This window comes from Phycodurus eques, chromosome 1, assembly GCF_024500275.1.
Source record: "Phycodurus eques isolate BA_2022a chromosome 1, UOR_Pequ_1.1, whole genome shotgun sequence".
NCBI lineage: Eukaryota > Metazoa > Chordata > Actinopteri > Syngnathiformes > Syngnathidae > Phycodurus > Phycodurus eques.
Window position 1 is genome coordinate 18278190 of NC_084525.1, and position 13768 is coordinate 18291957.

Here is a 13768-nt window from a genome sequence, read left to right on the forward strand (position 1 = left end):
GCCTGAGCTCAAAGTGCACTCTCACTGACCTGAGCCCAGCTAATAGTAAGATTATATTTAATTGACTCGCTAAAATTAAATCGTTCTTATTTTAAAATAAAATATGTTTTAAAGCCAAAGTTTAAACTTATCGTTCTTTTGTGAAATATTGTAGTTTGGGGAAAGTACTGTGTGCGCCATTTTGTAGTGCGGGTCAGAAATAAAGTACTACATATCCCAGAATTCGTAGCGACAACGCTGTTCCTGTATTCGAAACTGCCAACTCCAAGAGCTGTCTCCTGCTGTCTTATTAACAATAATAGTTGGATCTTTATGCGCATAATGGCGGATCGAAAGCCGTGTAAGGTGTGCAGCTTTACACGCCAGAAGTCATATGGCTTGGTTGTTCCTTCGCTTGAGGAGTTGAAGGTAAAAGGTGAGATGATACACATTTTAAACACAACTTTGTTGATGCTTAGCTGGAGAAAATAACCGGTGTAATGGCTGCGCACAAACACCAAGAATAAAATCGAATCTAATTTTAAAACGGCATATATGAATTAGGCTGTTTTCTGTATTCATCTATTTGATTTCAACCTCAGTTGAAGGTACAGAAAGGTAATGAATTCTGTATTGAAGTGTTACTAAACAGTCGTCTCAAACACTGCTTTAGTGGCCATTTAATCTTATCTCACATGATCAAGAGCTGGCGTTTCGTCTAGCAACATTTCTAACGTGCTGAAACTCGCAGGAGTGAACGTGAAGCGAGTCAAGAAGATGCCTCTCCGCTGTCTACTCATTCCTTAAATGCAAGTCACCACCAGGCGTTGGCCAAAAGCTTTGCTGGAGTTCTCGACCTGTACTTTGTACTTTTACATGTACTTTGAGGGGGTGTCAGCTCAATGTTATGTTTTTAAAGAGCCAAGCCACCCCTTATGTGAAGTCACATATTTGTTATGCCCTGGATGTAGTCAAGGATGACACAGTTGCTTATGTATTTCAGTGGCTTTAGTCCCATGAGCGGTATGAGAATGCACATTCATAAAAGAACTGCGATCAACCACAACTCAGGCCCAGCCACTTCACGCACATACTCCCTGACTTGAGCCAACGTTCAAGCTGAAATGTTCCTTTGCCTTTTCATCTTTGTTGAAGTCACAGCCACCAATCAACAGGCCCACACTGAAGAGGTCAGATATGACATGTTTGCGCTGGTCAAAACATCAGCTAAGCCCGCATAATATAAAGACGTCCGTTCATCTATCCAGTTTCTGTAGTGCTTGTCCTCAATACGAGAGGCTTTACACACTAGCCCGTATAGGGTACATATAGACCAGGAATGGGGAACTTACATGATGGAAGGGGTCACAATTTTTCATCTGCACTACCATAGGACCAGACACTTCCTAAACAGATGTGTGGCAAAAATGTAATTTTAAAAATGGTCAAATTATGTGCATATGGCTGTTTTTCATTGAACCAATGTACTGTACATCGAAGTATCTTAATATAGTTTTTTCATGCTCAAATCCATGCATAAAAGATCCACTCTTCCAGAACAAAGGGTTTGAAATAATAAAAAACAAAAACATACTGTGATTGTCAAGGCATTGAATCGATCGCAACTGGACTGTTTTGGCTGTCTTAGATGATGTTTTGGCTCTCATCTGAGCAGGTTTCGTCAGTTCATTCAACAAGGCTTACAGTGTGTGCAGAATTATGAGGCAAGTCTCATTTTTGAGGATTATTTTTATCAATCACCAACCACAGTGCGCTTTAGGTTAATCCAAAAAGATAATGTTATCCAAAATGTTAATAAGACTTACATTTATGATGCAATTTGTTTGCATAAAACCCTGACTATGAGTGGTGTGCAATATACAACCCCAATTCCAATGAAGTTAGGACATTGTGTTAAACATAAATTTAAAAAAAGAATACAATGATTTGCAAATCATGTTCGACCTATATTTAATTAAATACACTACAAAGGCAAGATAGTCAATGTTCAAACTGATCAAATTTATTGTTTTTCACAAATAATCATTAACTTGTCGTTGTCGTATTTTATGCTTCATAATGCGCCACACATTTTCAATGGGAGACAGGTCTGGACTGCAGGCAGGCCAGTCTAGTACCTGCACTCTTTTACGACAAAGCCACGCTGTTGAAACACGTGCCGAATGTGGTTTGAGATTGTCTTGTTGGAATAAGCAGGGGCGTCCATAAAAAAGACGTTGCTTGGATGGCAGCATATGTTTCTTCAAAACCTGTATGTACCTTTCAGCATTAATGGTGCCTTCACAGATGTGTAAGTTACCCATGCCATTGGCACTAACACAGCCCCGTACCATCACAGATGCTGGCTTTTGAACTTTGTTTCCATAACAGTCCGGATGGTTGTTTTCCTCTTTGGCCCGGAGTACAAGACGTCCACAATTTCCAGACCACAGAAACTTTTCACATAGGCTTGCCTTTAAATTTGTTCAACATACAGTATTGCTTCCTTTTCTTGATGATATTTCTGATGGAAAAGCTCCGGTGGAAGTGCTACTAAGCGTTGTCTGCCATCAAGTGGTGAATGGTGCTATTACAACTTAAAACTGATTAGCGTGTAGTAGAGAAAACGTTTATAACCCCCCCCCCCCCCTATTTTTTTTTTATGTACTTTATTTTATTTTGTTTGAATTAATCAAGGGCCCACTCAGAGTGTGGGCGCAGGCCGGGACACCAGTTCCCCATCCCTGATATAGATAAACAACCATTCACACTCACATGCACACTTATGAGCATTTTACCGATCTATCCATCCATTTTCTGTCCTGCTCACCCTCACTAGGGTCACCGGCATGCTGGAGCCTATCCCAGCTGACCCTGAACTGGTCGCCAGACAATCGCAGGTCACATGTAAACAAACAACCATTCGCAAACACATTCACACCTACAGGCAATTTAGTCTTCAAATAACGTACCATGCATAGTTTTGGGATGTGGGAGGAAACCGGACTACCCGGAGAAAACCCACGCAGGCAGGGGGAGAACATGCAAACTCCACACAGGTGAGGCCGGATTTGAATCCGGGTCTTCAGAACTGTGAGGCAAATGTGCTAAACAGTCACCCACCGTGGCGAATAAGCAATTTAGATGAAGCCAAAGTATCTGGACAACAGGGAGGTCCTGAAAGTGAACCCAGAAACTCTCCATTATGAGGCAGATGTGCTAACCACATACCAGGATGTTGACTGTGTTTAACATTTTAAGCATTCAAGAAATGAAAGTTCACGTGGGAAATGAATTTTTATTTTAGCTGGTAAATTGAGCCTGAATTTATCTTGAATGCCATTTTCCAGTTTGTCTACCTTCCGCATATGCAATAGATAGTTCACCGTGAAGAAAATGGGAAGCTATGCCTTTTTTTACACATACAATAAACTATAGATATTTACTAAAGGCGTGTTTGCCTACCACAGCAACAACAACAAAAACAGGTGTCACAGCTAAGCATTTATTCAAATATAGGACTTAAAGAATACAATGACAACATCAAATTAGGACACTTGTGGTATCCTAGTCCATGTTACATTAAAATTGATATTTAACTTTATTATGATGCACATAAGGAAAACATCCATCCATCCATTTTCTATAGTGCTTGTCCTCATAAAGATTGCAGGTGAGCTGGAGTCTATCCCAGCTGTTTTGGGAAAGACCCTAGACTGGTTGATAGTCAATCAAATATACGAACAACCATTCACACTCACGTCACACCTATGGTCAATTGTGAGTCTTCAATGAGAAAGTCAAAGTACCCACACAAGCACGGGGAGAAGATACAAACTCCACACTGGAGGGATACAGCCAAGATTCAAACCTCAGAACTGACAGTCAGATATGCTAACCAGTATACCGCAATTTTAAAGACTACTGAATTTGTAAATATGCTTTTTTATAAGACGACAATGCTCAGTTTATTCTATTTATAAAAAATATATATTTAGTAACATGAGTGCTGTAGGGCGGTGAACGACTGGTTAGAGCATCTGCCTCAGAGTTCTGAGGACCGGTGTTCAATCCCCGGCCCCGCCTGTGTGGAGTTTGTATGTTCTCCCCGTGCCTGCGTGGGTTTTCTCCGGGCACTCCGGTTTCCTCCCACATCCCAAAAACATGCATGGTAGGTTAATTGACAACTCTAAATCACCCGTAGGTGTGAATGTGAGTGCGAATGGTTGTTTGTTTGTATGTGCCCTGCGATTGGCTGGCAACCAGTTCAGGGTGTACCCCGCCTGCTGACCGATGATAGCTGGGATAGGCTCCAGCACGCCCGCGACCCTCGTGAGGAGAAGCAGCTCAGAAAATGGATGGATGGATGGATGGATGGGTGCTGTAGGGGTTGGAAAATATCCATATTGAGACTTTGAAATATTGTGTCATTAGCCCTCATGGTACGGTATCGATACACAAGCAACAGATAACGATACTTTCCAAGTACGTAGTTATGCAACAATTCACATCAGTGATATAATGAAAAATATGTAGTTCCATGGCGGCACGGTGGACGACTGCTGTACAGTTCTGAGGACGCGGGTTAAAATCCAGCCTCGCCTGTGTGGAGTTTGCATGTTCTCCCCGTGCTTGCGTGGGTTATTCCTGGGTACTCCGGTTTCCTCTCACATCCCAAAAACACGCATGGTAGGATGATTGAAGACTCTAAATTGCCTGTAGGTGTTAATGTGAGTGTGAATGGTTGTTTGTTTCTATGTGCCCTGCGATTGGCTGGCAACCAGTTCAGGGTGTACCCCGCCTCTCGCCCAAAGGTAGCTGGGACAGGCTGCAGCACGCCCATGACCCTAGTGAGGATAAACGCTATGGAAAATGAATGAATCTAATTCCATATTACTTATTTCAGTGTTGTAATACATTTTCATACAGTATAGTGTATGGTTGCTGTCCAATGAAAAGCATCTACTGTATCTTTATTTAATTTGTTTATGTGGAACACAACAAACACATTTTATTTGTGAAATTTGGAGATACCTGCTTTTTGTTGGACAGCAACAGTATACTTATTGTGTTACCACAAGTTTTCCCTACTTCGCTGACATACTGTATATATTAGGATGTATCAAAGACGGTTTTGCTCCAATATATCGATGATCGCATAATATTTGTTTTGTGATGTTAGCCTTTTCCTTGGAAAAGTAAATTACGTTCATCTTCAGCATTGCTGAATAACGTATTGTATTATATTTCAAACTAAAGGTCTTTGTAACTAATGTATGACACAACAAAATACAACATTTGGAGATTCTTGTCATTGTACACTGACATCTTCATGAAGTTGTATCACTAATTTTATTCCATTTAATTTCACAATTTTCTGCATTAAAAAAAAAATACTGCATAATAGTGTAGTAGCAACTGCACTGAAAGGAAAACAACACAGAAGGAATTTTAAGACATTGAAAGGATTCTCTTCATGTTAAAATTACTGTATTTTTTTTTTTTCAAATAAACACCACAAGTTTTTTAGTGTATGTTAAATAGTATGTCCACAACTTAGTGAAGCACAAAAAGGCATTATTGAGGCTGAACTGGTCATTGTTCTGGTAATATCGTCAAACTTTGATGATTTCAGGAAGTGAGTTTCTTGGTTTCACACCACATGACCCAGTCACAGTGGTCTTAGAAGACGATGGGACAATCGTCGAGGACGAGGCCTACTTTTGGTGTTTACCCTTAAACACAAAGTTCATGCTGCTGCATGACAAGGAGACATGGTCACCGCTTCGCAGGGGTGAGAATATTTAATTCTGAAAAATATATATTTATATTTTATATGTACAGTATATGTTGTTGTTGTTTTTTATAGCGTCCTGTGCACCTCGTTATGCTTTCCATTGTAGTTGATGGTGGCACAGCGTGGATGGCGAGGGATTCCATGACACTTGAGAGCGACGTTGTGGACACAGCCCTTGTTGCTGCACCATGGTGGGGCTTGGCTTTACAGCTGAAACAGGACCTGGCCAGCGTCATTCTCATGTCTGAGGAAGACTTACAGGTGCCAGAGTTAGTCCAGTTTCTCACTGTGTATTTTTGATCAATGAGGAAGTAAAATCATTTTCTGTTAGGTATCTGTAAAAGCCAATAGGCCTACAAACACTGCCTTCCATTATTTGTCATCTAAATGACTACTTTGTGTAAAATCAGTGTCACGTGTTGTTCCAGAGCTTGGTGGATGTCCCCTGCCCTGAGCTAGCTTCTGCTCTCGGCTTCCAAGAAAAGAAGACTGGGAACCTTCAGGAAACACTGCAGAGGGTTTTGGACCGTCGTGAGGAGGAGAGGCAATCGAAAGAGTTGCTCCAACTCTTCCTCAAAGCAGTAGAGAAAGAAGACGGACAGTCCGCAGCAGGAGACCAGACGACCCAGCGAGGGAGGTATGTTGAAAATCGCACATTTTTAAATGTATCTCTTAACACCCACAACTGGGCAGCACAATGGCGTAGTGGTAAACTCACTTGCCACACGGTGTCGTTCTAATCTTGGCTGAGGGCTACCTGGCTGGGATTTGCATGCTCTCCCCATACTTGCATTGGTTTTTAACAGGTACTCCAGCTTCCTCCCACTAGACTCTTGTCTAGTTGTCTAGTTTAAGAATAGAATAAAATTTGTGTGTGAATGGTTGGTTTATATATATGCTGTGATAGGCTTGCAGTTAATTACTAATTATTATTGTTATTATTATTATTCCATCAATTTTCCTTTTACCGCTTATCCTCACTGGTGACGCAGGCTGCTGCAGCTTATCCCAGCTATCTTTGGGCGGGAGGCGGGGTACATCCTGAACTGGTCGCCAGCCAATCACAGAGCACAGATAAACAAACAAGCATTCCCATTCACACCTATCGAGAATTTAAAGTCTTCAACCAACCTACTACGCATGTTTTTGGGATGTGGGCGGAAACCGGAGTCCCCGTCGAAAACCCACCCAGGCACAGGGAGAACATGCAAACTCCACACAGGCGGGACCGGGATTTGAACACCGGTCCCCAGAACTGTGAGGCAGATCTGTTAACCAGTCGTCTACCGTGCCGGCATTATTATTATTATTATTGTCGGTGACCAACTGGAGACTGTAAATTGCCCATAGATGTGAATGTGAGTGCAAATGGTTGTTTGTCTATGTGTGCCCTGCAATTGACTGGCTACCAGTTCAGGGTGTACCCCACCTCTCGCCCTAAATCAGCTGGGATAGGCGCCAGCAGGCCCATGAACCTTGTGAGGATAAGTGGTACGGAAAAGAGATGGATGGATGATTATTATTAAGTTATCAGCATCAATGTTGCTTTGTTAGATAGGTCATGCCTTTCGCCACTAGATGGAAATATTGTCACAGTTGAATATTTTGAACTACTTGAAGAAGTTGACTTTCAGAATCAGAATCCTCTTTATTTGCCAACTTTGTCAAAAACACACGAGGAATTTGTCTCCGGTAGTTGGATCTGCTCTAGTGCAATAGACAGCCATTTTTACAAAAAATACTTTTGAGACATAAAAACACACTACGGAGAGTCACTTCGCCTCTAGCAATTTAATGGTAAGAGGAAAGAAGCTTTTGGAATGTCAGCTGGTTTTAGTTTGCACTGTTCTATAACGTTTACCTGAGGGAAGGAGCTGGAAGAGGTGGTGACCAGGATGTGGAGAGTCCAAGAGGATTTTGCATGTTCTCGTCCTAGTTGTGGGAGCGTGCAAGTCCTCAAGGATTCACTAAAGGAAGTCAGAGCAACTATTTCTTCTCCTAATGTGGCAATGACTGTAGGTTTGGATGCGCCTGATGGGATGGAGGTGGATCAAGCATCTGGATTCATTTCCAGGACTTTGATGGTCCTGAAAGGCAAGACAAGCCCAGAGACCAGACTCTCCACTGAAGATCTCCAGGTAACGCACACGGTCCTCACATTAAACACTACTTTGCACTTTCTTGAGCAAATGCAAGCAATGTGTATTTACACAGCACAACAATGAAGCGCTTTATAACTCAACAGCTCATTATTCTTCCTTCATATTCTGACACAAGGAACTCATTGATTATACCTTAATTAAAGAGATTAAAGACATGCACATTCTGTCCATGTAGTGACATTGCCACATTTCAGGTAACTAACTGAATTCATTTAATTTCCAGTCTAAAATGTCCATGATCGTTAACGTATGCAAAGGATTCTTGAATACAAAGTAGTCGTCTTAATTTTAAACGACTTGAATCAGCTCTTTTCTGCCAACAGGGGGTGTGATTGTAAAGCGCACTAAATTGTGTACAAAATGTCGTTTAATAATACCAATTGTACAATTCACTTACAGTGAATGTGGTGGTCGAGGTTGAACACACTCTTGTACTATAATGGAATCGAAATAATCCTCCTTATAGTAAAATTATCGCCATCATATTTGGATTATTATGATTTTTTTTACCTTTCTGAATTGTCATACAAGTCTAAATAAGTTAATACAGTTAATATTAAGATGTTAAAAACAACACTCAGGCCTTGACACCCATTGTTGATGTTGGTTCTTCACAATAATGACGCTTTTCAATAGTCAAAAAGTGATACTACCTGATACTACGAGGTGCGAGTTGTGGTAGCTGGTCAGCTGTGGTTCCAAGCAGACACTACCGATATATTTTGCGTAGCGTAAACCACTTCTAGTCACTCACTGGGCAAGCAGGTTCATCATTGTCACATCCTTAACATGTTTGCACAAGTTTAGCATTAAGAAAAAAAATCTTCATTCCTCTCCTTTACGTTTTTTTGTTAGCGTCTCTCACACCGAATCATTTCATGACTGAGACTTCAATGACTGAGGTAGTAGGTAGGTAGGTAGTAGGTCACTTGTGTAGTGAAAAGTGGACTACCCCAAACTGAGGTATGTAGAGCTAAGTCCAGCTGTGGCAAACCAAGAAGGTCCAGTGTTGCCGAAAAGGGATTTCTGTTTCTTAAAACGCAAAACGAGCATCAAATACATACTTTTAGGCTGCTTGTACTGAGCGTTCGTAAGATACGCTCAAATACCGACATCATTCAGAAAGCCAGTCTGAACTCCTGACTTTAGATTCTTGTTTTTCTACAAAATGTTTGCCAAATTATGGATTGTACAACTTCAGGAGCACCCACCTCGAAAGGTTGCGTTGTGTTGTTTTGTTGATGCATTTTGAGAAACATGAGGCTCTTTCTGTGTTAAGATGGTGGTGGCCAAAGGGCTGGAAGCTATGCAGCAGGTACTACGCTGGGACAAAGTCAGGACGTCGACGCTGCTTCAAGACTGCGAGTCCGAGCTAAAGCGACGTCTTCAACAGGTTCAGGCCGCACAGTCGATGAGGGGCAACTCGCCACAGGGGGACAGCAGCCAGCCGCCTAATGAAAAGAACAGCGAGGAGAGCGAAGGAACACCACCTCAAAGGGGCAATTAGTCTGGCACCTTACCTGAGCACAGACTCATAAAGAGACTACGGTGACTGCCTCAGGGCCAGCAAAATGATTTCATACTGGGTTACAGATACTATTCCTTACTGCTGGATCTCATATAAATGTAAGCAAAGTTGATGTTTGTAGCATTTGGCACGACTTTCATCCATCCATCCATCCATTTTCTGAGCCGCTTCTCCTCACTGGGGTCGCAGGCGTGCTGGAGCCTATCTCAGCTATCATCGGGCAGGAGCCGGGGTATACCCTGCACTGGTTGCCAGCCAATCGCAGGGCACATACAAACAAACAACCATTCGCACTCACAGTCACACCTACGGGCAATTGAGAGTCTCCAATTAATGCATGTTTTTGGGATGTGGGAGGAAACCGGAGTGCCCGGAGAAAACCCACCAGACAATCACAGGACACATAAACCATTTAAACCCTCATTCACCAATAGGCAATTTAGTCTCTTCAATTAACCTGCAGTAACATACATATTTTTGGATTGTGGGTGGAAGATGGCGTACCAAGAGGAAAACCCACGCAAGCACTGGGAGAACATGCAAACACCATACAGGAGGGCCTGAGACAAGATTCAAACACATAACTTTGACTTTGAGGCAGACATGTAACACTGTACTGGGCGATTCCGATCAACTTCAATGTAGCAATTTGTGGTTTTCTAGTAATCAGAGCTTGGGCAGGTGTGGTGACTCCTGTGTTGCTGGTTTTATTTCCAAGTAATGGCTTTTTCTTGTCACTCAAATTTCACATGGGTTTCTGTGCTGGCTGTGAGCAACAGTATTTATAAAATATATAGTATGCAAATAGTGACTATATATTTGTATAAAGCATGACCTTGCTTGAGATGGCGTTATAATCGAGTGCACTGACTAATTTATCATTTTCCTAATAAAGAGTTAGACAATATCATTTCTTATGTCCAAGCTTCATGACACACGCCTAGCCAACAATCGGGAGTAACAAAGATCCCGCTTCATCTTTCAGTTACTGTATGTCAAGCCAGCGTGAAGCCGTATACCATTATGAAACTTTGGTAATGGTTTGACAGACACATGACGCAGGTCCATGTGAGTCATGTAAGACATGATCATCTCTCCAGTGAACACACATGACAGTGAATTAGATTTTTCACAATTGTGGGCCTTACGCGCACTGAGAGGTCACTACGAGCTTGTTAAGTATTTAAATGTGTGACGTATACAGCATGGTCCGTTAGGACTTAAGCCGGCATTCACTTCCCTTTCATTCTGATAAACCCTGCTAGAATTGGTAATGTTTGCATTTGTATTTTGCATATTATTGCAAACAAGAACATTTATCAAGTCACGATCCGCTCTTACAGAAGTTAAGAACAATTTTAAAACGTGTTGTTTAAAAATAACATTTGAAAAAATATTTGTACACCTAACTAGAGGCTTCCATGTTCAATGTGCCTTTCAGAGAACAATATTTAGAAACTGAGGACAAACATGACATCTTTATGAACAAAAATGAATATACTGTAGAAAGAAAAAAAACACCCACAAATGTTCACTTATAATTCTAATCTCTGCACTGATATATCCTTTTTAGGAAGGTGCAATATTAATTATTTGCCTTTTTATAAATGCAGACAAGTGCAACGGTAACAGTTTGAACAGTTGTGCTACCAAGAAACCAATGGCATTTGTTATGAGTTTGAGATAGAGACATCGCTAATCATGACGTCTGTAGCTGGAGGCTGAGCAGCACTGTGTTGGTTTACGAAGTAGCCGTGTAGAAAAAGCCTTTACGCTTCCCTTCTCTTAAGGGCCTATGTCACTTAATGGCCGAGACTGCCAAGGCTGATCATTTGCGGCGACTCCGGGACCCAAGATATCAAAATACTGCTATACTGAATATGAATACATTACACCCCAAGTAATAATGTTCCTGACGCATGCCTGTTATTTTCCAAAGAAAAGACAAGTTTGACCTGGGACGCATGTTAAATACAGTATTCACTGTCTGCTCCTACAGCGGTGACATAACCCAAATTTGTACCTGGTTTATCACTAATCTGTGTTAACACAGTAGTAGAGTCAAAACACACATTGGTCATAAATTTAAAACAATCTAATGAAAAATAGTAAATATGGCGGTCACTGAGCATGCTGTCTTAACCGCCATGCCACATAACCACATATTCTCACATCACTGCACAAAATAGTTCATTGCGCACCGTTCATAACCTCGACACGTCGCATGTCATAGTCTGAGAACTCCTTGTCATTTTTTACTACCTGTCCATAACCCACCCATAATGGGTCCGCGACACACTTTTGGGTCCCAAACCACAGGTTGAGAATCAATGACGTTAAACATTTCCTGAGCACTTTTTTTTTATGATGCTGGACATTTAAGCATAAAATGTATGAATTCACTTTATATTGTTTCCTATGTGGAACAAGCCTGCGTATTTAACTAAGAGGGCTGACTTTATTTGCCACCGATCAAAGCGGCTTATTTCATTCATTGCCTTTAAGTGAGGCGCAATGACAGTCTCATCTTGAAAAAGCGATCCTGCGTGACTGGAGCATTGTAAATTTATTATAGTTTAGAGGTGGATTAGGTCAAAGAAGGTGACCAAGGTCCTAAACTCACCGACCGCCACTGCACGAATCCATCCCCACCCAATGCACAATAATCATACTTGCATTTTATTTAACTTACTAATGACAGGGCTGCCGGTTGTTCACCTTGTTCAGCCGTGGTTGGTTTACCGGGAATTTCAGCAGGGTCGGACCAAAGACCAATAGATTCCCATAAAAATGACTTACAGTCAAGTCATCAACGGAGACAACAACACTGCCGCTTAGCAGACGGAGGGACGGGCCTTCCCACATGTGAATGTTCTCAACTTGTGTGTGTGTGTTTGTGTATCTTCAAAACTGCGTTACGTTGGTCTAAAAAATAAAGTATGAGTGCGCGCTGATCCACAAATGCACCTTCAACAATTCACAAGCAGAATTGAATATTTACAAATGATAAGTCATGGTAAATGCGCACAAAACATTTAAAAAAGTGTAGATGGTGGTTATATTTGTGGATCTGAAAAATATGTAAATCGTGGATACATTTGTCGTTCTGAAAAACATCTAAATCCTGGAAATACTTTTGGATCTGCAAAACGTGTAAATCGTGGATATATTTGTGGCTCTGAAAAACACATAAATCGCAGTTATATTTCTGTAAATAATTTTGAGACAAATCTCTCCTCATAGGCAAGACCGGTTTTGGTGCTTTCGTGGACCAGCATACCCGTACGCATTTAAAATGGAACATGTGCACTGGTCTGGGCATTACCACAGCCGACTTTAATCCTGTCCAATCAAAGCGGGTTATAGCATATCCTTTAAAAGCAACACTAATAGTCTTGTATGGTGACATCTTTTTGGGATGTGGGAGGAAACCGGAGAGCCCGGAGAAAACCCGCACAGGCACGGGGAGAACATGCAAACGCCACAGGCCGGGCCGGGACTTGAACCCCGATCCTCAGAACTGTGAGGCAGATGTGCTAAACAAATCTGTCATCCGCCACACACCGTCCAAGGACCTTGCATGTGTGTCTGCCTACAAGTACACCGATCAGATTCACCAATAATCGCGTTAGATCCTCTGCGCTACAAAGACGCGGTATAAGCAGGCTTCAATTTTGACGGACTTTCTGTGCACCAAAATCTCACTCCGCCAAGCGTATCTGCAAGGGCACACCCTTGTTGCACCAACACCGTCCAGACGTGTCTGCCAACATCCTTACGCTAGCAAACGCGCACAGCGAGCCTTGCGCTGGCATGAAAATCAAAATGTGCATCATTTGTGCTCTGGCGCACATTGTGCAGTCTACGAATATTGAGCTCTAGAACTTGAAAATCAACCCGCATCACAGAACCGACATTTGACAAGAAAAAATATTTTGTAGATCAGGGGTGTCAGGGGATGTCTGGAGTGGCAGGACCACTACAACCTTACCATGCACGATAAACTAATAAATAGCAATATGTTTTTTCCTATATTTGAATGCAAAACAAAGCAAATATATTAGGAATATCTTAATATTTAGTTAACTTTTTAAAATGATTTTACAAAACAACCTCAGATTTCTTGAGAATCTTTTGCCTCAGTTTGTCATCTACAATGTTTGCATAATACCTGTTCACAGTGATTGTATTTTAAGGTACAAAACTTTAAATCACAGGTATTTGGAACTGAAAAATATAGCACTTTGAATTATTTTATTTTTTATTCCATATTTTTACAGGCGCATAATAATTCTCAAAATT

General features: G+C 41.5%; 1 protein-coding gene across 1 annotated transcript; it reads left to right on the plus strand.

The window, feature by feature from the left end:
- Positions 1–238: 238 nt before the first annotated feature.
- dffa (DNA fragmentation factor, alpha polypeptide) lies at positions 239–10378 on the plus strand. The gene is given in 7 exon segments (XM_061684949.1): positions 239–415; positions 5615–5773; positions 5883–6037; positions 6205–6378; positions 6380–6413; positions 7796–7914; positions 9218–10378. Coding segments are annotated over 7 exon segments (972 nt in total). The 5' UTR covers positions 239–312; the 3' UTR covers positions 9446–10378.
- The last annotated feature ends 3390 nt before the right edge of the window (positions 10379–13768 follow it).